This window comes from Entelurus aequoreus, linkage group LG21, assembly GCF_033978785.1.
Source record: "Entelurus aequoreus isolate RoL-2023_Sb linkage group LG21, RoL_Eaeq_v1.1, whole genome shotgun sequence".
Lineage (NCBI taxonomy): Eukaryota > Metazoa > Chordata > Actinopteri > Syngnathiformes > Syngnathidae > Entelurus > Entelurus aequoreus.
This window is the reverse complement of record NC_084751.1, coordinates 24,226,471-24,252,953: the sequence shown is the minus strand read 5'-3', so window position 1 is coordinate 24,252,953 and position 26,483 is coordinate 24,226,471. Positions and strand designations below refer to the sequence as shown.

The 26,483-nt window shown below is 40.1% G+C and overlaps 1 protein-coding gene across 2 annotated transcripts in view; it reads left to right on the top strand.

The window, feature by feature from the left end:
* The window catches only part of itga1 (integrin, alpha 1), a 195,057-nt gene that overhangs the window by 108,109 nt on the left and 60,465 nt on the right, over positions 1-26,483 (top strand). For both annotated transcript variants that reach the window (XM_062031220.1, XM_062031219.1), the window contains exons 4-6: positions 6,255-6,343; positions 13,324-13,438; positions 24,260-24,387. In XM_062031220.1, coding sequence (XP_061887204.1) covers positions 6,255-6,343; positions 13,324-13,438; positions 24,260-24,387 — 332 coding nt within the window. The remainder of the gene's footprint in view (positions 1-6,254; positions 6,344-13,323; positions 13,439-24,259; positions 24,388-26,483) is intronic.

The window sequence follows — 26,483 nt, the reverse complement described above, 5'->3', positions numbered from 1 at the left end:
GGCAGGTAGTCCGGGGGGTATAGCGGGGCGTCAACAGGTCCGTGTCCAGGATCGAGGATCGAGGAGGCAGTCAGGGAAGCAGAAGGAACGCGGGGGGAAACGACGAGACGCACAGCTCGTAGACGCGGGAACGAAGGCAGACTGCTAGGAGGACGACAAGGAAGACAAGGGACTAATCAAACACAAGGAAGAAAATACGGAGAGCAAAGAGCAAGGTCGCATCGAGCTAAGATTGCTTACGGTACAGGAACGGGATCATTACGTTCTGGCCCGGAACGCAGGCCTGCATTGGCTTAAGAAGCCCAGGAAGATCATCACCGACAGGTGCGCTGATTGCAGCGGCCTGCTGCCGGCAGAGTGACGCGTGCAGGAGAGGAGCGGCCGTGGGCGTGTCCCGTGGTGCGCTCAGCGGGGCTCATTGAGGAATGCGCATTGGCATGCGCCCGGGCCGTGACATGAACAAAACAAACACACACGGACATGACAATTTCATTTATCCTTCTATTTGCTGAGGTTGTCTCTCTGTCTGTCAGTTAGTTAACAACATAGGTGGTATTTGATTTAACTTTCAGGAAATGTCCGAAATAGGCAGCACGGTGGTACAGGGGTTAGTGCAAGTGCCTCACAATATGAAGGTCCTGGGTTCGATCCTGCGCTCGGGATCTTTCTGTGTGGAGTTTGCATGTTCTCCTCGTGACTGTGTGGGTTCCCTCCGGGTACTCCGGCTTCCCCCCACCTCCAAAGACATGCACCTGCATGGGGATAGGTTGATTGGCAACACTAAATGGTCCCTAGTGTGTGAATGTGAGTGTGGTCTGTCTATCTGTGTTGGCCCTGTGATGAGGTGGCGACTTGTCCGGGTTGTGCCCCGCCTTCCGCCCGAATGCAGCTGGGATGGGCTCCGGCACCCCCCGCGACCCCAAAAAGGGATAAGAGGTAGAAAATGGATGGATGGATAGACTCTTACGTCATGTGTTGCCTTCACTATAAGACTTATATACGGTTTTTAATTTTTTGCGGCTCCAGACAGATTCGTTTTTTGTATTTTTGGTCCAATGTGGCTCTTTCAGCGTTTTGGGTTGCCGACCCCTGCTCTATGACAATGACAATGAAGTGCTTTTCTAGTTTTATAGTGCAAATGCAGGTGTACATAATGTGGCCGTGAGCCTGTATCTTCCGGCATCCTTCTACAGCTTCGGTTAAATTGCTAACATTCCTCTTTGCTTTGTTACTTTTTATATTGGGGAAGCTCTGGTGGAGGAAATATATGTTATCCTTTTCCTTTTTTGTTTGTGCACTTCCTTTTTCTTTTTTTAAAGTAAAAATAATATGACCCTGTCAACAAATAAAACCTGAGGCAGAATGTGCAATCAGCCGTCCATGAAGTTAACGTCCATGAGTAGAACATAAGTCATGACAAGAGCTGCCTGCTAATGGGAGTCAGATTCCAAACTGAAATGTTCCTGAGTCACTGAGTGGTGCTGTCATTTATGAGACTGTGTGAATGTTTGTACCCCCTTACATCCCAAAACATTCCCACGCTGGAGCAACAGTTTGTAACAACTTAGTAATTTTAGCCACATGTTGTAATTGCTTAACCATTCTCTTGCTTACAGTTTGTGTGTAGTGCTGTTTTTATATGTAGAAATGGCATGCCACTTGTTGCTAGGCAGAATTTGTAGGCCAGGTAAATCGTGTTTAATAATGATTACAAAATACATTTTGTTATCCCGTAGAAGGTGTGCAGAGGTAATACTTTAGCTAGCGGCATAACGGAATCGCTCACATTTTTTGTTCCCGGTCACCATACTTGCCAACCCTCCCGATTTTCCCGGGAGACTCCCGAGTTTCAGTGCCCCTCCCGAAAATCTCCCATGGCAACCATTCTCCCGAATTTCTCCCGATTTCCACCCAGACAGCAATATTTGGGGCGTGCCTTAAAGGCAATGCCTTTAGCGTCCTGTACAAACTGTCGTCACGTCCGCTTTTCCTCCATACAAACAGCGTGCCGGCCCAGTCACATAATATATGCGGCTTTTACACACACACATGTGAATGCAATGCATACTTGGTCAACAGCCATACAGGTCACACTGAGGGTCGCCGTATAAACAACTTTAACACTGTTACAAATATGCGCCACACTGTGAACCCACACCAAACAAGAATGACAAACACATTTCGGGAGAACATCCGCACCGTAACACAACATAAACACAACAGAACAAATACCCAGAACCCCTTGCAGCACTAACTCTTCCGGGACGCTACAATATACACCCCCCCCCCTCCTCCCCAACACCACCCCACCCCATCTCCCGAATTCGGAGGTCTCAAGGTTGGCAAGTATAGTGTGATTTATAAAGTGCAATTTAAAATTGCACTTTACACCTTGGATACTGCTGCTTGTTGCTAGGCGGAACTTGTAAACCACATTTTTTAGATTCTGGTATTTTACTGGTATCTAGTAGTATTTATGCAGAGGTAATACTTTAGCTAAATAGAACCGCTCACTTTCTTTTCTTTTCCTGGTCACAGCTGCTTGTTGCTATGCAGAATTTGTAGACACCAACTTTGAGTAGATACTCTAGATCAAGGGTGTCAAACGTACGGCCCGAGGGCCGGATCAGGCCGCGAACAGGTTTTATCCGGAGGGATGAGTTTGCTAAGTATAAAAATTAACCTGAAATTTTTTAATGAAAGAAACAGCTGTTCTAAATGTGTCCACTGGATGTCGCAATAGCAATTATTTGTATCTTTGTAAATGATGCTACATATGTACTAAATAAACCCCATGATGTTAGTACATCAGTCGAGGAAAATGATCAAACTACATAAATAACATCCTGTAATTTGATTTTGATATATATTTTTTTATCTTGATAGACACCAATGAGTTGACTGATGAACATTATCACATAATTTATTCAGAAAATATAAACAACAAATGAATGATTAACCGCAACATGTAAGTGTAAAAAAAACCTAACAAAATTATGATTTGTACATTTGTGCCTGTTCTATTTTTAAACAAAGAAAACAATCTGAAGTTGTCTTTATTTTTAAGTTATTGTGCCGTGATTTTACCAGTTCGACCCACTTGGGAGTAAATTTTTCTCCATGTGGCCCCCGATCTAAAATGAGTTTGACACCCCTGCTCTAGATTGTGTTATGTAAATATTTTTTTTACTGTTAATACCCAAATGAATTATGGTATCCAGTAGAATCCGTGCAAAGGTAATACTTAAGCGACAAAATAGAATCGCTCACATTCTTTTTTTTCCTCCTGGTCACAGCTGCTTGTTGCTTGGCAGAATTTGAAGACCATAATTATTAGTGGATACTATAGTTTAAGTTGTGTAAACATTGTTTTACTATTAATTCCAGAACAAATTCTGGTATCCAGTAGAACTTGTGCAGAGGTAATACTTCAGCGGCAAAATAGAATCACTCACTTTCTTATTTCCTGGTTATAACTGCTTGTTGCTAGACATCATTTGTAGACCAAAATGTTTATTACATACAGTAGACCAAGTTAGATAGATAATTTTTATTATTGATTCCAAAAGAAATTCTGGGATCCAGTGGAATTTGTGCAAAGGTAATACTTGAGTGACAAAATAGAATTACTCACATTCTTTTTTTTTTTTGGTCACAGCTGCTGCTCGGCAGAATTTGAAGACCATAATTATTAGTGGATACTATAGATTAGGTTAGGTAGATAATTTTTACTATTAATTCCAAAATCAATTGTGGTATCCAGTAGAATTTGTGCATAGGTAATACTTTAGCGGCATAATGGAATCGCCGACATTCTATTTTTCCTGGTCACTGCTGCTTTTTGGGAGGCAGAATTTGTAGGCCCCAACTATTAGTAGATACTGTAGATTAGGTTAGGTGGATATGTTTTTAAACTATTAATTCTAAAATAAATTTTGGTACCCAGTAGAATTTGTGCTAAGATAATACTCAAGCGACGAAATAAAATTGCACACATTCTTTTTTTTCCTGGTCACAGCCTCTTGTTGCAAGGTAGAATTTGTTGGATGCCAAATTTAAGCCCCAAAGCCCAGTTAAATGAATTTTCAATGCGTTCTCTTTGCTTTGTCCAATTTGGGGGTTGGAGGCTTTACGCAGAAGAGAAAGGACAGGGAGAACTGGCAGGACCAAAGTCAAGATGATGAGAAAAACCTATTCATACAGTACATGTTAAAAAATTATACACATTCGTTTTGCAATATAATATGAGTGTGTTAAAGGCCTACTGAAATGAAATTTTCTTATTTAAACGGGGATAGCAGATCCATTCTATGTGTCATACTTGAGCATTTCGCGATATTGCCATATTTTTGCTGAAAGGATTTAGTGGAGAACATCGACGATAAAGTTCGCAACTTTTGGTCGCTGATAAAAAAAGCCTTGCCTGTATCGGAAGTAGCGTGACGTCACAGGTTGAAGGGCTCCTCACATTTCCCCATTGTTTACACCAGCAGCGAGAGCGATTCGGACCGAGAAAGCGACGATTACCCTATTAATTTGAGCGAGGATGAAAGATTTGTGGATGAGGAACATGAGAGTGAAGGACTAGAGTGCAGTGCAGGACGTATCTTTTTTCGCTCTGACCGTAACTTAGGTACAAGGGTTCATTGGATTCCACACTTTCTCCTTTTTCTATTGTGGATCACGAATTTGTATTTTAAACCACCTCGGATACTATATCCTCTTGAAAATGAGATTTGAGAACGCGAAATGGACATTCACAATGACTTTTATCTCCACGACAATACATCGGCGAAGCACTTTAGCTACGGAACTAACGTGATAGCATTGTGCTTAAATGCAGATAGAAACAAAAGTAATAAGCCCCTGACTGGAAGGATAGACAGAAGATCAACAATACTACCAAACACTGGACCTGTAACCACACGGTTAATGCTGTCCAACCTGGCGAAGCCTAGCAATGCTGTTGCTAACGACGCCATTGAAGCTAACTTAGCTACGGGACCTCGACAGAGCTATGCTAAAAACATTAGCTATCCACCTACGCCAGCCCTCATCTGCTCATCAACACCCGTGCTCACCTGCGTTCCAGCGATCGACGGCGCGACGTAGGACTTCACCCGATCATCGATGCGGTCGGCGGCTAGCGTCGGATAGCGCGTCTGCTATTCAACTCAAAGTCCTCCTGGTTGTGTTGCTGCAGCCAGCCGCTAATACACCGATCCCACCTACAGCTTTCTTCTTTGCAGTCTCCATTGTTCATTAAACAAATTGCAAAAGATTCACCAACACAGATGTCCAGAATACTGTGGAATTTTACGATGAAAACAGAGCTGTTTGTATTGAATATAATGTGTCGGAATACTTCCGCTTCAACCATTGACGTCACGCGCACACGTCATCATACCTAGACGTTTTCAACCGGAAGTTTCCCGGGAAATTTAAAATTGCACTTTACAAGTTAACCCGGCCGTATTGGCATGTGTTGCAATGTTAAGATTTCATCATTGATATATAAACTATCAGACTGCGTGGTCGGTAGTAGTGGGTTTCAGTAGGCCTTTAAATAGGCAAGGCACATTTGTTTATAGAGCACAATTTGTATGCAAGACAATTTAAAGTGCTTTACAAATGCATAAAATGTAGAAGAAGGGGAATAAAATCATGAATAAAAATAAAATCATCATAAAACTAATCATGATAATAATGTAGATAAAATACTTACCAATAAATAAATAAATAATAATAATTATTTATTAAATAATAAATACATTTATGAAAAATGTATTAAAAATTATGATAATGCATATTTTACAATAGTTAAGACAATTACAAGGAAAAAGTTTTTTTTTTTTTCATTTTATTTAGAATATTACTGTATCAAATAAATACATAAAAACAAAAAGATAAATGGATTTCTATAACAACATGTTTTAAGGATAAAAGGAGTAAAATTTTGCTGTGTGGTGGGGCACAATACTACTTCCCCCTAATGATGTGAAATAATAATAATAACTAGAAAAAAAAATATATATATTTTTTTCACTTTAAGTCCAGCTGCTATACCTGGTGGGGCACTACCCCACTTGCCCCTTCTAATAAATGTATAAAATCTAAAAATCTATATTTAACCTCACGTGATTGTTTTTTTTCCTATGGGAAAAATCAAAGAAGAGGAATTTGTTCAGCTGCTCTTCCTGTGTGCTGCTGCTCTGTTGGTCTCACTTTTGTTTATTCATCCCTGTTTCACCCAGAAAACACCACTGTTCCCAACTTACATGAAGTCAAGGAGAACATGACCATGGGAACCACGCTCGTGACCAATCCCAGCGGCGGATTCTTGGTAAGCTGCCCAGCATCGTACGTATGCGAAAAAACACGCTCTTCCTATACCATAAATAAAAAATCGGACAAACTCTCACTGCATGTTCACAAGACCTTTGCTCTGGCTTGTTGGAACTCAAGGCTTGGCGCTCCCGATTTCACTAGCGACGTGCCGGGAATGTGACAGGATGCTGTGAATCAAAACTTAGAAATGCAGCAACTGCAGTTTTTATTGGCAAACTTTATCGGACTAGTTCTTTCAGAAATTTTGTCGGAGTTCATTATGTTATTCATAGAAAATTGCTACATGCTGCTGTGTTGCATGCAGTAGCCGTTATTGGACAAGTCATGAATTTTTTTAATTTTATTTTCAAATTGTGTGTATTTATACCAGGGCTTGAGATTGCAACATGGGCCAAAACGTGTATCTCCTACTTAAATGTTTCAAAAATTATGGTATTTACCATGAATTTAATGTTATTCTAAGAGATTACTACTAATAAAACAGTGTGTGTATCACGGTGGCATATGCCCTGATCCCAGGATGCATAAAAAGCAGGTGGTGTGCAAGCAAAGGTCCCTTTATTAGGTACCAAGCAGAGTATCAAAAACAAAGAGCACTGGCATGAGACAGGTAGTCAACTGTGGGGGAAAATGCAAAGTATAGCAATAAGCAGGAGAAGAAATGCAAAGCGTCAACTACACAACTAAAACGTGCGCTGTCTGAGGAAGCAGCGCAGGGAAATATACAGTAAGAAGGCGATTCATATGGCCCTATCTGTCACGGTTTACCTGACACATGAAACTTGACAAATTGGAGAGTGCACTATCCACTTTAGGATACGGCAGTAGAGTGTTGAACATCTTAAAATGTTTTTTGTGGCAATTCCAATTCTGACCACAGCGTCAGTTGCTATGTAGAGTGGCAATTTCCATTATTTTCAGCAGACTGCATTGCAAAATCATTAAACACCCCCCGTTTCTTTCCTCTTACGCGAGATCCACCAAACCCAAACACCAAATGTACCCCTCTAATTAGTGATTGTTCACAGGTGAGTGTCCTACTCACCAAACCGAGACAGAGACAGGTGTGTTAATCAGCGCTCCAGACAGGCAGAGATGTGGCAGAGGAAGCATGCAGGAAGTGGAAAAATCAGGGAGGAAGGAGAGCTGACACAGAAACCTTGTGGTTAGAGTGTCCGCCCTGAGATTATATTATGTTATAGACATAATATAATATATCTCTATATAAATGATTCTGTACACATATTATGTATATATTCGTATATATATTAGATTTTTTTATAGCTATATTAGTCTATTTATACCTGCATTGTCCTTTCCATCCTTACACTTTCCATCATTGTAACTGAGCTACTGTGTTGAACAATTTCCCTTGTGGATCATTAAAGTTTGTCTAAGTCTAAGTCTAAGACTGGAAGGTCGTGAGTTCAAAACCCGGCCGAGTCATACCAAAGACTATAAAAATGGGATCCATTACCTCCCTGCTTAGCACTCAGCATCAAGGGTTGGAATTGGGGGTTAAATCACCAAAATGATTCCCGAGCGCGGCCACCGCTGCTGCTCACTGCTCCCCTCACCTCCCAGTGGGTGAACATGGGGATTGGTCAAATGCAGAGGATAATTTCACCACACCTAGTGTGTGTGGGACTATCGTTGGGACTTTAACTAACTTTTAACACAGTTACATTTTCTATTAAGACTGACCTGTCATAGCCGGTTATGACAAATGTGTGTCCCTAGAGCAGTGGTTCTTAACCTTGTTGGAGGTACCGAACCCCACCAGTTTCATATGCGCATTCACCGAACCCTTCTTTAGTGAAAAATATATATATATATATTTTTTTCAAATTCAAGACAAAGTTAAGTTTTTTTTTACTGATGCACAAAATGAACCGTGCATGAACATCACCTTGTTCAAAGAACAAAACCAACACAGTGCATTAACTCATAACAAATGACACACCTGCAAATCAGTGTGACTTCTGCTGTTGGCGTATTCGTAATACACCGATCGGGAGAATTTTTTATTTACACGATGAGTCGGGAGTGTCTTGACCTCCGCCGAACCCCTGAGGCTGACTCACCGAACCCCTAGGGTTCGATCGTACCCAGGTTAAGAACCACTGCCCTAGAGCCTGTTGAAGAGCACTTAAACATGAGAAAAATCTATTATTTCACTTGTTTGTTCCACTTTCAAGAGAAAGGGACGCTCACGTGTCCAATTTTAAGGTTATTGTGAAGAAAAATCCTCCTTCCTCATGGACACACTGTACGTAATACTGCCTCTGACACGTCCCTAGCTAGATACACCCACCCTGTGTACACAGTACACCCACCAATTCAGAGGAACGGGAAATAAAAGTAGGCCTGACTACACATCCTAAAATAAAACCATGAGCTCTGCCGACCCGCCAGTCAGCTACAAATATAATTTTGCTTTTCTTCAGCAAATAGGCTAAACGAACATGATTAAAATTAATCAAAATTGTAATGTTAGCACTATAGTTTACATAGCTTTGTCACTGTTGCCAACTATAATGTCCTCCAGACCCACTTCTTAATGTTACGCTGTTGTATGCGATATACTGCATCTATTATGGTGGACAAGTGCAGAGTTGACAAAAAAAGTGGATAAAATGCAAACACAGCTCATTAGAAATAAAACCAACAGACAATAACATTCCGTGCTCCTTGTAGGGATTATCAAACGCTTCGTTTGCACTGCACACCAAATCTGAATTTTTTGCCCTCAAGTGACACAGATCTGATTTTTTTGGCCAGTCCAAACACTCCAAAGTGCTTCAAATCTGATCTTTTGGCATCAGATTGCCTAGTCTATAAAATCCGCTACACCTCCCTGATACCGAAGTACATGTCAAACTACTTCCATAACGTAAATGACCGCCATAACAACAACACCAGGGGGAGCTCCACTAACCACGTTAAACCCAGATTCCGATCTAACAAAGGTCTTAACTCATTCTCCTTCTATGCCATATCAATGTGGAATGCACTCCCAACAGGTGTAAAAGAAAGTGCATCTCTATCCTCCTTCAAAACCGCACTTAAAGAACACCTCCAGGCAACTAAAACCCTAGACTAACACCCTCCCACCACCACATCCCACCTCCCCGGATTGTCAATAATCAAATGTAAATAATCAAATGTATATACTTGTTCTTATTCTTTCTGAGCTCACTATGTGCACTGCTCGCTGTACATATCCTACGAAGTCAGACCTACACTGTTTCAATGTCCATTTCTCAGATGATATAATTGTTGATGACTGAAGTGCTGATATCAACCAAACCTAACCCCCACACCCCAACCCCCTCCACATCCCACCCCCTGGATTGTAAATAATGTAAATAATTCAATGTATATACTCTGATGATTAACTTGTGCGATGACTGTATTATGCTGATAGTATATATTTGTACCATGACTTGATTAACGTGGACCCCGATTTAAACAAATTGAAAAACTTATTCGGGTGTTACCATTTAGTGGTCAATTGTACGGAATGTGTACTGTACTGTGCAATCTACTCATAAAAGTTTCAATCAATCAATCAGATCAGTTGCTGAAAAGCGTAAGATGGTACACTACCTTGCTCAGGGTATGATAACTTTGGATATTTCCCAAAAACGTATGCGTGATCACCGAACTGTAAATAAATTGTTTGCTAATTTAGAGCGCAGGCGAGTTCGTGCAGATAAAGGCAAAATTAAAAAAAGTCTCTGCCAGACAACTTCATCGGATTAAGAGATAAACTGCTAAAAGGCCATTGCAAAGAGGTATTTGATGCCGCTGGTGCCTCTGGAGTTCCACGAACCTCAAGGTGTAGGATCCTCAAGAAGTTTGCAAGTGTGCTTAAAGCTAATATTCAGCCACCCCTAAACAATGCTCACAAGCAGAAACGGTTGCAGTGGGCTCAGGAATACATGAAGACTAATTTTCAAACAGTTTTGTTTACCGATGAGTGCCGTGCAACCCTAGATGGCCCAGATGGCTGGAGCAGCGGATGGTTGGTGAATGGCCACAATGTCTCAACAAGGCTGAGACGGCAGCAAGGTGTGGGGTTGTCATGTTTTGGGCCGGAATCATGTGGAGAGGGCTGGTAGGTCCCTTTAGGGTCCCGGAAGGTGTGAAAATGACCTCTGCAAAGTATGTAGAGTTTCTGACTGACCACTTTCTTCCATGGTACAAAAAGTAGAACCGTACCTTCCGACAAAAAATCATCTTCATTATAGATGTCCGATAATGGCTTTTTTGCCGATATCCGATATTCCGCTATTGTCCAACTCTTAATTACTGATTCCGATATCAACCGATACCGATATATACAGTCGTGGAATTAACACATTATTATGCCTAATTTTGTTGTGATGACCCGCTGGATGCATTAAACAATGTAACTTTACCATGAATTGATTAACGTGGACCCCGACTTAAACAAGTTGAAAAACGTATTGGGGTGTTACCATTTAGTGGTCAATTGTACGGAATATGTACTGTACTGTGCAATCTACTAATACAAGTTTCAATCAATCAATCAAAAACAAGGTTTTCCAAAATAAGAGAACAACTTCAACTCCAGTTATGGAAAAAAGTGCCAACATAGCACTGCCATATTTATTATTGAAGTCACAAAGTGCATTCTTTTTTTTAACATGCCTCAAAACAGCTTGGGATTTGGGACATGCTCTCCCTGAGATAATCCTGATACCCATTACAACTATGGGAAATACTATACTTTGATTTTCACAAAGTGCATTATTTTTTATTTTTTTTAAACATGCCTCAAAACAACAGCTACAAAAACAATGAAGGCACACAGCTCCAGTCCAGAGTATACTAGGCGTCCGTGTTTTACCGCATATGTACCGCTTCGTACAGCGACTTTTTAAAAAGTCATTAATTTTACTTTTTGAAACCGATACCGATAAATTCCGATATTACATTTTAAAGCATTTATCGGCCGATAATACCGGCAGGCTGATATTATCAGACATCTCTAATCTTCATGCATGACAATGCCCCATCTCATGCTGCAAAGAACACCACTGAGTCACTGGCTGCTATGGGCATAAGAGGAGAGGATGGTGTGGCCACCATCCTCTCCTGACCTCAACCCTATTGAGAACCTCTGGAGCATCATCAAGCAAAAGATTTATGAGGGTGGGAGACAGTTCATACCCGAGCAGCAGCTCTGGGACGCTATTCTAACACCCTGCAAATAAATTAAAGTTGAAACTGTCCTGGAACTCACAAGTTCAATGGATGCAAGGCTTATGAAAGTGATATCAAGCAAGGGGTCCTATATTAACTTGTAATGTTGTAACTTATAGGTTATATAGTTCATGTGTGATGATAATTCATAATTTGCATACTTGATCTAATTGCTGATGAATTAATCTATTATTATTTACAGTTAAAAAAATAGTTAAAAAGGAATTGATTTCATTTATACATGTATTTGATATAGATTATTTGAGAAACACTGACACTGAATTGAGTTGTTTTCTACTTCATAGCCTAACAAAGGGTTAACTAAAAAACTGCATGTTCCACAATTCACTGCGGCAAACCGGATGTTAAAAAGACCGGGAGCCGGTGCATTGTTGATTGATTGATTGATTGAAACTTTATTAGTAGATTGCACAGTACAGCACATATTCCGTACAATTAACCACTAAATGGTAACACCCGAATAAGTTTTTCAACTTGTTTAAGTCGGAGTCCATGTAAATCAATTCATGGTAAAGGTTGTTGATGTTGAGATTGAGCAATACTAGCCTACGGGTGAATGAATGAACGACAGATGATAACAAGCTACAAAGATCGATTGGTACCGTTTTTGTATGCCCATTTTTTCTTACATAAAGTACCACTTTATATACACATTTCCGACGTCCTGTCCAATACTTTGATCGTAGTTAATCTACATGTAACTCTGCCTGTTTAATCCAAAGTTATTTCAATCAAAAACCTTGTAATTTATATAGTCTTATAATGCTACAAATTCAGTTCTTTACAGCCTATAAAATGTCTTGAAACACTGTTGTGCTTAATAATTTGGAACAGTGGATTTTGAGTTATTTATTGTATTTATTTAATGTAAAAATACTGTTATCATTTCGAGATTTGTTCAATGAAATTTGAATTAAACTCTAACGGCTGATGACTTGAAAATTATACTAACTGACATTTGCATCAATTATTTATGAAAATTTGAGTAAAATGTACTTTGCATAATAATTTAGAAAACAATGTATACATCCATTTACACATTATAATTAATTTAATTAATTTTCACATAAAAAAACACACATTTTTAAGCTGTGGCGACTTTTATTTTATTTTGTAGTAGTAGCGACTTCCTCCCAGTCAATTTCTTTTCACTTTATTGCACGGCGTATGCAAGTGACGTCGAGGCCACATTGGGGCCACATGCACGTCTACAGTGGAGTCTGATAAAAATCACATTTTACTAGCAGTGTAAAGAGTCAGCTGGAAAAAAAATCTGATTAAAAAAAATCTGATTTGGGCTACTTTGCCCTGCAATGTAAACATAGTCAAAATCTTTTTTTTTTGACAACACACCTGCAAAATGCGCTATTGTGGGACATGTTTAAAAGGAAGTACAATATGGGACCTTTAATAGTTTGTTATACAGTAGTATAAGCAAGTAAGGGACATTGTGATCATCATGCATTTTGAGGGAAATCATGCAACTACTAGTTTTATAGATGCCAAATGACTTATTAAATTATTCCATTTTCCTGTTATTCCAAATCCAGTGAACTTATAAAGTCTGTATGTGGTGTTTTTTATGGACCCACATTCAGCCCACTTCAAGCAGTTCTTTCCTCCTGGTTTCTGTCTTCCGTTCAGTGTCGCCTGGTAAAAAGCAGACACAGTATTTGTTGTCATGTTTGTGTATCTATGAATGTGTGTGTTTTGTCTGTGCAGGCCTGCGGTCCCCAGTACGGCTACATGTGTGGTCAACAACAATACATCTCGGGGGTTTGTGCCAACGTCAGCTCGTCCTTCCAGGTCCTCAACTCGGTGGCGCCAGGCGTGCAAGGTACGCTGCCCCGAAGCTTCCCTCATTCACAAGTCCGGGATATAAGATTAGCATCAGCAGTAACCACCCGGACATCAATTCCCCAAAGTGAAGAAGATTAGAGCGTTCTTTTTAAATGCAAACATGCATGCACCACCCTTCTGGTTCACTTAATGACCAAGTTCACAGAACAGACCTCAAAGACCAATATAAGACTCCAATGTAGGCTCTTAGATCTTTCTGCCATTAACAAAATACTTACTAATAATGTTATTTCCCAATGTCTTTCTTAAATGCATTTCTTTGGGTTTAATGTCCTGTAACAAATTCTACTCTTGGATAAGGGATAAGGGATTCAAACGTATTGAATCATCAAAATCAGGCCTTGGTCATATCTGGATGAGGAGAACTGGATTTGAATTGGATTTTGGTCAATGTGAGTGCAATGTTAAATTATTCAATGTAATCATAGGCTATAATGGTAAACATATATTTACCTTATGAGCCGAATATAAGACGACACCTCGTTTTCAAGACAACACAAATGCAATGTTCAATCAATCAATCAAAGTTTATTTATATAGCCCTAAATAACAAGTGTCTCAAAGGGCTGCACAAGCCACAATGACATCCTCGGCTCAGATCCCACATCAGGGCAAGGAAAAACTCAACCCAATGGGATACAATGAGAAACCTTGGAGGCGACCGCAGATGTGGGGACCTGGTCCCCCGCTCCCCGGACGACCAGTGCAATGAACGTCGAGTGGATCTAGTTAATAGTGTGAGAGTCCAGTCCATAGTGGGGCCAGCAGGGGATCATCTTGAGTGGAGACAGGTCAGCAGCGCAGAGATGTCCCCAACTGATGCACAGATGAGTGGTCCACCCCGGGTTCCAACTTTGAACAGCTAGCGCATCATCTGTGGTCACCTAATAACCTCTCCACGCAGGAGAGGGGGGCAGAGCAGAAAAGAGACGGCAGATCAACTGGTCTAAAAGGGGGGTCTATTTAAAGGCCAGAGTATACAAATGAGTTTTTAAGATGGGATTTCAATGCTTCTACTGAGCTAGCATCCCTAACTGTTACCGAGAGGGCATTCCAGAGTACTGGGACCCGAATAAAAAACGCTCTACAGCCCGCAGACTTTTTTTGGGCTCTGGGAATCCCTAATCAGCGGGACATATGTTACAATACAATCATCAAGATTGGATGGAGCTAGACCGTTTAGTATTTTATTTTAAAGTCGCATCCTTAAGTGCACAGGAAGCCAGTGCAGGTGAGCCAGTACAGGCGTAATATGATCAAACTTTCTTGTTCTTGATGTTCACACTGCATGTCAATTCCCATTTTTTTGCCCATTGGTGACATGTATCTGATTTTTTCATGTCAATATAAACATTCAGAATTTTTGAAATCCGACCCAGGTCTCTTTCGTATGTGGATATAAATTGGATCATTTATCTGATGCGACTACAGTCTGAACAATCGGGTCGCATTTATCATCGAAAAAGCAATGAGCGTTATAATTTTTTCACCAAAAGAAATGGTGAACGAATGAGAAAAAACAAGCTAAAAAACGATATTACATCAATGTCCTACTACTCCTGGCTCCGACTGCTCGCCCACAGATGTCAGATGCCAAAGAAAATGTCCCACAAACTGCGAATGCCAAAATGAGTTCCCTCTTCCCTCCTACGCCAAATAATTATGTTAAGGAAATGTTGACTCCGGTTGAACAAAATCCATGAAATTGCCACAAATGCGGCAAAACTAAGACCTACTAGAATTGTAACCACATTTACTTGTTTAAATGTGTGACGTCATTTACGTATGCATTCCGTTCACAATAAACAAAGAAGTCACATATTTGTTTTGTTCATGTGGACGACTATATAAAAAGATTGGCTTTGACACAAAATCTGAATTGTGCGTCATACCCCGCAGTGGGAATGTAGCCAAAATCAGAAACAAAAAAAGACACAATTATCAGTAGGTAACTATAGAATATTATATTATATTTCTCTCTGTGTAGTGCAGGGGTGTCTAAAGTTTTTTTAGCCCGCAGCATATTGTTGAAATAAAATAAGACAAAAAAACAACAGTAAAAATGCCATAATACCATACCATACCATACCATCTTTATTTATGAAGCCATTTAAAAACAACCACCGTTGAAGAAAAAAGGGCTGTACACCACAAAGAAATAGAGGCAAAGGACAAACTAAAAAATAACATTTAAAACAGAAGTAAAATACACATTAAAAAAGCAAATACAAATTACCCTAAGAACAATTTGTTAGATAAAAAGCAGTTAAAAAGTTAAAAACCGTTAAAAAAGTTAAAAGTTAAAAACAGTTTAAAGTCTCATGCTGGGTTAAAAGCCAGAGAATAAAAATGGGTTTTAAAAAGGGTCTTAAAAATAGCCAAAGAAGGGGCCTGTCTCAAATGGAGAGAGAGAGGGAGATAATAAGCAAATATGGTAGCTAATTTCAATACTAATAATTAATACGAAGCAGACACATTGTTTTGTCTGTAAATTTATGTCTGTTTTAGATATATATATATATTTTTTACAAAATAAAATATCAAAACGGCCCCCGCATGCTTTGACTCGTCAGTGTGCGGCCCTTTGTGGAAAAAGTTTGGACACCCCTGGTGTACTGGCTGCATCTCTGCAGCTCACTATAGTATGTGTGAGTGACAGGAAGAAAAGCTCTGCTTCGGATAGGGCACAGCCGATTGCATGTATAACTTTCCAGACCCCGGATATGAGACAACCTGTCCTTTTAGGGCATTTTTCTCTGAAAATATTTTTGGGTGCGGATAGAAAAGACGTCTGGGTTTGGGTCCAAACCAGGATCTGCATGATTGTTGTTATATGTATTATCCTATCAGAAATACAGTATGGATGTTTCCCAAATATAAAACAAGCCGCCTTTTTGAGACTGCCAAAATTGTCTTACATTCAGGTCGATTCAGTACAATGATTTAATTTTAAACAATTGATCTTACGTTTCATCCCTAGTGCCAGTGTGTGGTGTGATGTATACAATATCTCTCCAGCAGCAATAATGTCTTTCAACATAATGGGAAGTCTCCAAATGTTAAGTCCTAGCATTGCAATTGTTGATAAAGTAAATATTAATATATTTTGTTAAACTGTGTTATACATGTATTCTCTGCATGATTACAATTCATTTTTTTAATCTAAAAATTTCCACTGATTTCCTGATTTTTATCAGTGCATAAAGCTAGCATGAAGCTGCCACCATAGACGTTTCCTGTCTGCTTAGTGTCTATGCCGACTTACCGATTTTTGTGCAGTGCGCCATGTCCTGAGTGTACGAAATGCATACGTCATAGAAACCAGATGAGGCAGTGCCTAAAATGTTCTCATTAAGTGCGGAAGCGAGTGTTTCCTGTCTGCTTTAGTGCACAAACATGTCAGCACCAGTTTACACTATGACTTTCTTCACTTTAGAACACAGGTGTCAACTCAAGGCCCGGGGGCCAGATGTGGCCTGCCACTTCATTTTAATTGGCCCCTCGAAAGCCTGGAAATAATATGTATCAATAAAGTACTGTAACTTTTCTTAATAAATGTATTATTTATTTCTGTTTTGGGAGAAAAACAATATTTGTACTCCCTGTAATCGCAAATGATGTTAACTTAAATATTGTCTAATTATGCAAAAATTATATCAAACATTCAAACTATTTTCTAAATAGAAATAAATACTAATAATAATGGTTTCAAAGCAAGTTATCCATCAAATGGTGCAATTTAAAAGTAGCAATAGATTTCATGGAAAAATTGTGAAATTTACTGTGGTTTTTATAGCATTTTTCTCTAAATGAAAAAAACAGTACTTTTTTTTACTGTAATAAACTGTGGGGCCGTTTTGGCATTTACAGTAATACACCGAAAAATCTACAGTTGTTGATTTGCGGTAAAAAAAAAAAAGGCAGCCCAAGTGCCGAAATTTTACTGTAAAATTGCAGTTTTCTAAATTTACAGTAACAAAAAAAAAATAATAATTTTACAGTGAATATCTGGCACCGTAGCTGCCTTTTTTTTGCCATAAAAACAGCAGTACTGTTTTTCCATTTACAGTAAAATACACTACATTTTGAGGTGAAATTATTGCAACTTATCTTCTTTTTTTTTTAAATTTGAGTTTAATAAAAAATCTGGTGTAATAATAGTATTCACTGTTAGAAGCGGCCCTCTGGGGCCATACATAACTGCGATGTGGCCCTCAGTGAAAACGACTTTGACACCTCCGCTTTAGAATCTACAGCCTGTGTAATGTATTTATGTACGTGTGACATAATTATTCTGGCTAATCGGACAATAAATACGGAAAAATCATACTGAGTGGTGCTGTACTACCCTCAATCACCACACACACTGAATCAGTATGAATTGGGGGTGGCGTACGTGAGCAAGCAGGCACTTGTTGCTACCATACCATGGTTTTTCACAGAAGACACTCACTGTTCTTGTTTAAAAAAAAAAAAAAACTACTTATATTTTAATGCTCTGCCGAATGAATGAATGTGACGACCAAGATCAAGGATTATATACATACAAGCCCAAAAAGTAGACTTTTAGTCCAAACAAAATGTGATCAGACTTTTAAATCAAAGTACTGTGTATAAGAGCTTTACCTGGAAGATGATAGATGCATGTACTTCACTTACAAATAAAAGGTAAGACCCCAAATTTTTGTTTTACTTTACAAACCTAAATGACTAAGAAGTTTTCGATAACATTTTTTATGAAAGTGAATTATTCTCTCTTTGTCTAATCCTCTTAATTAGCAGCCTGTATTAACATTAATGAGAACATGTCAGGGCTGTCATATCATACCTTTTTTAAATCAGATGAATCACACTTGTGAGGCAGCACGGTGGCACAGTTGTTAGTGCTCTTGTCTCACAGGTCCTGGGTTTGATTCCCGGGCTCGGGGTCTTTCTGTATGGAGTTTGCATGTTCTCTCTGGGTACTCCAGCTTCCTCCCATCTCCAAAGACAGGCTTCTGGGGATAAGTTAATTGCAACACTAAATTGTGTGATTGTTAGTGTGAATGTTGTCAGTCTATCTGTGTTGACCCTGCGATGAGGTGCTGACTTGTCCAGGTTGTACCCTGCCTTCCGCTCGAGTGCAGCTGGGATAAGCTCCAGCCCCCAAGCGACCCTGAAAGGGACAAGCGGTAGAAAATGGATGGATGGATAGATGGATAATCACACTGCTGAGTTCAGTTTAATATTGATTTATCACAAGTTATTACTTGTTTGCATAATTCAAATTATGCATGCAAGCAAGTATTACCTTTTGATTAATCATTAATAAACTGAAGTCAGTTCAAGTTGGTCTCGTGTTTTGGACACTCGGGTGAAGAGACGAACAGAGCTTTCAACCGATCATCACCATCGCAGTCGGCTCCGATGGTGGGAGAGGATGCCGGAAAGACCTGGCAAGCCCAAACGTATAGTGAAGGTCTGCTAAGAACGTCTTTTGTGTCTCCAGTCAGAGGGAGTTTCAATGCCCACCTCCGGGAGAACTTTAAACATATTACGAGGGAGGCGCTGGATATTTAGTCCGAGTGGACCATGTTCCTTGCTCTATTGCCAAGGCAGCCAATCGGCGCTGTGACCGCAAGGTGGTCGGTGCCTGCCGTGGCGGTAATCTCAGAACCTGCTGGTGGACACCAACGGTGAGGGATGCCGTCCAGCTGGCTCATGGAAGTCCAGAGGCAGTGGACAGGTACCGACAAGCCAAGCTGTGTGCGGCTTTGGCGGTTGCAGAGGCAAAAACTCGGACATGGAAGGAGTTGGGAGAAGCCATGGAGAACAACTTCCAGACGACTTCGAAGTGATTCTGGACCACCATCCGCCACCTCAGGAGGGGAAAACTGCACTGTCAACACAGTGTATACTGGGGACGGTGTGCTGCTGATGTTGACTGGGGATGTTGTGAATTGGTGGAACGAATACTTCAAAGACCTCCTCAATCCCACCTACATGTTTTCCAATAATGAAGCAGTGCCTGGGGATTTCGCGGTGGGCTCTCCTATTTCTGGGGCAGAGGTTGCCGAGGTAGTTCAGAGGCTCCTCTGTGGCAGATCCACCCAGAGTTCCTTAAGGCTTTGGATGTTGTGGGGCTGTCGTGTGTGATAAGATTCTGCAGCATTGCGTGGACATTGGGAGTGGTGCCTCTGGATTGGCAGGCCGGGATGATGGTTCCTCTATTTAAAAAGGGGAACCGGACGGTGTGTTCCAATTATCGTGGGATCACACTCCTCAGCCTTGCCGGTAAGGTCTATTCAAGTGTACTGGAGAGGAGGCTACGTCGGATAGTTGAACCTCGGGTTCAGGAGGAACAGTTTGGTTTTCGTCCTGGTCTTGGAACTGTGGACCAACTCTATACTCCCGGCAGGATCCTTGAGGGTGCATGGACGTTTGCCCAACAATGTATTTTGTGGACTTGCAGAAGGCATTCGACCATGCCCCTCGGGAAGTCCTGTGAGGAGTACATACCCCAGTGCAGAGGTGTGGACTCGAGTCACATGACTTGGACTCGAGTCAGACTCGAGTCATGAATTTGATGACTTTAGACTCGACTTGACAAAATGTAAAGAGACTTGCAACTCGACTTAGACTTTAACATCAATGACTTGTGACTTCACTTGGACTTGAGCCTTTTGACTTGACATGACTTGCTACTTTCCCCAAAACCTAAAGCTTAAAAAGTTATTTGGGAGCGCTCCGTAGCTTTCATTTTGTACGTGTCTGTCTGTCTATCAGCGTGTGTGCTGCCTGTCAGCTGGTGTGCTGTCAGTACAACAGCCAATCAAATTAGATCTACATTGTTTTCATCACACAGCATTCAGCCAATCAAATTGCAGGACAACCAATGAACAAGAGTTGTCAAACAACGCGCCAGTGAGAAAGATTTACACCAAAGTTGGTTTCGTTCGGGTATAAAAACTACGACTTGGTCAACAAAAAACGAATTGCCGTATGCAAATCACGCAGTTCGAATATTACAGACGGAGACGCAACAACTTCCAACTTCGTTCGACATTTGAACTTGCACAAAGAAGGGTAAGTTTTGAATGTAAGATAACGTTTATTGGCTAAGTAACGTGACTTTTATTTGCTGTGTAGTTAAATCAGTGAGGCTGTAAACTCACTGCTAACGTTATAACCATATACATCTTATAAGTAGACGCAGCATCGAGCGCTACTGCCTACTGGCGCAGACGAGACGCGGGGCCGCCATCTTGGAGTGGTGATCCGCTCCACTCAGTGCAATTCATTTGGCAGGAGCAATGAACTGTCAGCGCATTTAATTCATTTTACCTCACTGAATACCACTCATTTTCACGCGCTTTTTTGTCATACGTGTAGCTATGATAACGGACACATGTTTTATTATTCATAGTTTGCTTAACAGTAATATAATATTCTTATATGCTATAAGTGACCAGACGTCCGAGATCAAAACTGGGAATATAAGCCCAGAGAAGGGGGAAAAAAACGGTCAGCTATTTTTAAGTTGAAGAAACAATATGATTACGTTATATATACATGCGTATATCCTACATAAACAATGTATGAATACATTAGATATCTATATATCTTATAGACCGTATCTCTGTTGCTGCAGCAGCAGAGAGTTTATTCTGTCTTGACACTTTGTATTGATATTTTGTATTACATTCTTCCCTTAAATGATAATGTTTACAGTGATTGTTATATATGTATTTTTTATGTATGTCGCTTTGGATAAAAGCGTCTGCCAAATACTTAAACTTATATAAACACCTGAAACTCTTTATATCAGCTAAAACCACCAATCTGTTTCACTGGATTCAGAATAAAACCAAATGCTGTCTTACCCAACAATGTTAGTATTTGAATATTGTTACTTGAAGACTTATTCCTTGTTACAATTATACTGTTAAGAAAGTATTGTCTTATATTTTGCCTAAAATGAGAATGCATCATAATCAGTGGCGGCTTGTGAATTTTGTTTTAGGTGGGGCTGAAAGTTTGTAAACCAAACCCCTGTAAGGTCGTCATCCTCCCCCAGAAGATTTATTTGTGATTTTCACATACAAATATTGAAGATCTTTGCTCCTTCTCAACTCTGTGGTAATGTTATTTTCATAAAATACAACCAATAGTACATTAATGTTAAATCTTACTTGTGAAAAGTAATCACCCGATTTCTATTTTCAACAGTCCGCTCATTTGAGCAGGAAAACGCTGAACACCAGCCCGGCATCTTTGTTTCCTACCTGTCAACTGTCAGTTTAGGCTGCTCGCCGGCTCCTCATCACCACTTCAAGATGCAATTTGCTCGCGTCACAGCAACCAATATTGCGTCTACTTATAAGATGTCTATGGTTATAACATCATTTCAAACACAGCAATATGTTGCGTCCACTGCAGTTTGCTACCTTATTCATACTTTTTGTCAAGTGATTTTTTTAAGCAGGGTTGCATGAGGTACCAAACATAACGTTACGTTAGTCAATGTATCACACACAGTAACATAACGTTAGACGGCGGTCAGCAGCACCGCATATTTTAGCCACCTACAAAAAGACAAACATAGTCAAATAAAGGTCAGTTAAAATGTATACTATATTAAGAATATGTGTACATATTGCATAGGGCCCTGACATCTAAAAAGTACAACTCTGTTCATTGTTATGTTCATGTATTTGTTATGTTTTTCATGTGTATGCACACATCAACACACATACAGTATGAGATGAGATCAATGAGATAAGGTAAGAACAGAATAGAAACTGCTGTGGAACTAGTTACAATGCAATATGCCATGGAAATACAATGTTAACACTTTTGTACAAATAAGTACAGTTGCACTTGTTTTTGCAAATGTGTTTATTCTGTAAAGGAATGAGTTAAATGTTTAAAATTGTTTAAACTATTAAAATGACTGGTTAATAGTGCTATTATGAATTGCAATGTCAGTACTATTTTTTTTCCTGCTATTTCAAATGCACATGTTTTAATAAATAAATACAGCGGTTTAAAAGCATACACAATTTGTGTAAAAATATTAGTCTGTGGTTAAAAGGACTTGAAAGGACTCGAAACTCAAAATGCAGGACTTGTGACTTGACTTGAGACTTTCCAGTCTTGACTTTGGACTTGACTCGGACTTGCCTGTCTTGACTCGGGACTTGACTCGAGACTTGAGGGCAAAGACTTGAGACTTACTTGTGACTTGCAAAGCAATGACTTGGTCCCACCTCTGCCCCAGTGTATAGGGTATTGGACCGCCTGATTGTGGTGTTCTGCCCATGTCTGATCAGTGTCAGAGCTTGGTCTGCATTCCTGGCAGTAAGTCAGACCTGTTTCCAGTGAGGGTTGGACTCCGGTAGGGCTGCCTTTTGTCACTGATTCTGTTTACATTTTTTGGGACAGAATTTCTAGGCACAGTCAGGAGGTTGAGAAGATCCGGTTTGGTGACTGCAGGATTAGGTCTCTGCGTTTTGCAAGTGATCTGGTCCTGCTGGTTTCATCTGACAAGGATCTTCAGCGCTCACTGAATCGGTTCGCATCTGAGTGTGAAGTGACTGGGATGAAAATCAGCACTTCCAAGTCCGAATCCATGGTTCTTGCCCTGAAAAGGGTGGCGTGCCATCTCCGGGTTGGGGAGGAGATCATGCCCCAGGTGGAGGAGTTAGAGTACCTCAGAGTCTTGTTCACGAGTGAGGGAAGAGTAGATTGCGAGATCGACAGGCGGATCGGTGCAGTGTCTGCAGTGATGCAGACCCTCTATCGGTCCATCCTGGTGAAGAAGGAGCTAAGCCAAAAGGAAAAACTCTCGATTTACCGGTCGATCTACCTCCCTATCTTCATGAGCTTTGGGTTATGACTGAAAGGACAACATCACGGGTACAAGCGGCCGAAATTATTTTCCTCCGTCGGGTGGCGGGGCTCTCCCTTAGAGATAGGGTGAGAAGCTCTGTCATTCGGGACGAGCTCAAAGTAAAGTCACTGCTCCTCTGCCACATTGAGAGGAGCCAGATGAGGTGGTTCGGGCATCTGGTCAGAATGCCCCCTGAATGCCTCCCTGGAGAGGTGTTTAGGGCACGTATGACCGGTAGGAGACCACGGGGAAGACCCAGGACGCGGTGGAGAGACTATGTCTTCCAGCTAGCCTGGGAACACCTCGAGATCCCCCAAGAAGAGTTGGACAAAGTAGCTGGGAAAGGGAAATCTGGGCTTTTCTGCTTAGGCTGCTACCCCCGCGACCAGACTTCGGATAAGCAAAAAGACGATGGATTGATGGATTGAATGCACGCCATTAATATGATCAAAACATGGTAACAGTTTTATCTCAAGTCCAGTAGGGTATATTTTGAAATAAAATCATATCATCTTTGCACTGACTTATGCATTAACCTCATCACTGACCAACCTCCATTTAGGAAATCATCTGCAGTTAAATGAGCATGTACAGTCAAAATCAATTGTGTGATTAATTTGTGTATAGACATGATTAATGCGATCATCTTTTGTGATTATTAGTTAACTCGTTATTTTTAAACAAAACCTCCAAAGTTCCTTACCTGCCTTCAATCTCACCGCACGTCACTGCTCCAAAATCAGAAAAATATGTGGGGGTTCAAACTCAACCCCTTCGTTCTGTGTTGGTGCTGCTCACACATAACAGCGACATGGCAAAATACTGGTGCCAATGCATTGATGCATATTGGTCATCTGCATAATTTAGCTCCATTTTCGTAGACACTTAAGAAATGTTGTAGTCAAATCTCTGACTTTTTCAATCCAGACTGTGCAAAGGAGCTGGACATTGTGATCGTCCTGGACGGATCCAACAGCATTTATCCCTGGACCAGCATCATCGACTTTCTCATCCGCTTCATTGAGAATATTCAGATTGGACCTAACCTCTCACAGGTCAGTTTCCCTAATGACTAAGATGTTTTTCAACTATTGTTTTTCACTTGTGGGTTATTATGCCATAGAACAGGGGTGTCAAACTCGTTTTCATCGAGGGCCACATTGCAGTTATGGCTGCTCTCAGTGGGCTGCTTGTGACAATGTATATATATATGAACTATAATGTCAAATTGGATTTGATTATTCAATACATTTTTTTACGTAGAAATTGGTAGATAACCTACGTGCTTTTGAAATCATAAGTCAGGGCACAGATATTTTATTCTAACCCAAATTTTTTTGAATATATGTTAATAACCCAGGTGTGTCGCAACTTTTTCCAAGAAGGCCACATAGCATTTTGATATTTTTTTTTTTTGTAAAAAAAAATGAAATGCTAGAAACAGATTTAAAGAAAAACTTAGTGTCAGCTTTGTGTTATAGGTGACAAAATGTACTACTATTAATTATTACACAGGTAAAAAACAACAACAGTTCAAATGTTAAAAAAAATAATAATCAAAGAGACATAATGTAATGACAAAAAGTTCCAATTTTGAAGCTAATAACTAATAATAATACACTGTTTTGTCTTCAAATACTGGATGTATTATGTCCTCTTTTGTCTTTTAAAATTTATTTTACAAAATATAAAAAATAAATCACAATCACAACGTTTCAGTATCAGACACTTGCTCGAAGAAGTTTGGACACGCCTGAGATGGTATCAAATGTTTAGCTTTTTTCACATTACATCACAATTTGTTGCTCTTTTTACATTTTTACTGTATTTTTATCCAACATTATGCTGCGGGTCGCATTTTGGACCCCCGTGTGTTTATATACACTACCGTTCAAAAGTTTGGGGTCACATTGAAATGTCCTTATTTTTGAAGGAAAAGCACTGTACTTTTCAATGAAGATAACTTTAAACTAGTCTTAACTTTAAAGAAATACACTCTATACATTGTTAATGTGGTAAATGACTATTCTAGCTGCAAATGTCTGGTTTTTGGTGCAATATCTACATAGGTGTATAGAGGCCCATTTCCAGCAACTATCACTCCAGTGTTCTAATGGTACAATGTGTTTGCTCATTGGCTCAGAAGGCTAATTGATGATTAGAAAACCCTTGTGCAATCATGTTCACACATTTGAAAACAGTTTAGCTTGTTATAGAAGCTACAAAACTGACCTTCCTTTGAGCAGATTGAGTTTCTGGAGCATCACATTTGTGGGGTCAATTAAACGCTCAAAATGGCCAGAAAAAGAGAACTTTCATCTGAAACTCGACAGTCTATTCTTGTTCTTAGAAATGAAGGCTATTCCACAAAATTGTTTGGGTGACCCCAAACTTTTGAACGGTAGTGTAATTGTCACAAAGTGTTGGTGACACACCCCAAGATGCAGAGATGGCAGGCTTTGTGCAGGAAAACATAATTTAATGTCCAAAATAAGAAAAAAACAACAACAACCAAAAAGCAGGAATAGCCAAACTGGAAACAGGAACCAGCAAACAGAAAAACTGGAAACAGCTAAGGGCTAACAGGATATAGCTAACAGGAAAACAAGAAACAAGGAGCTAGGAGACCGCAACCTGCAAATAGCTATCAGGAACCAGCAGACAGGAACATCTTACTACAGACAGCAACAATGACAACACTCCAGCCTTGACTGGAGGGCAGAGCAGGTTTAAATAGCAGCCGGCTGATTGACACCAGGTGTGGCCAGGTGCCAATCAGCCGCAGCTGAGGGGAAACAGCGCTCAGGGAGAAAAGCAGGAAACAACCAAAATAAGAGCGCTGACAGGAAATAAAGACAAACAGAGGAAAAACCAAAACATAACTAAACTGTCAGTGACAAACCTGACAATAATGTTTTTTTGCACGGTCAGATAATAATAAAGAAGTTTAAAAGACATGCAATTTTAGGCAGTACATGCAATTTTTCTGTCAGAATTAAAAGAACAAATACGGTTAGTTAGAAAGATGAAGTGCTTTATTGATACACATAATTTCCAGGCTTTCAATGTGGCGGGCCAAATTTGGCCCCTTGGGCCTTGAGTTTGACGCATGTGCAATAGAACAAGCAGCAAGTGAATTTCTCTCATAATA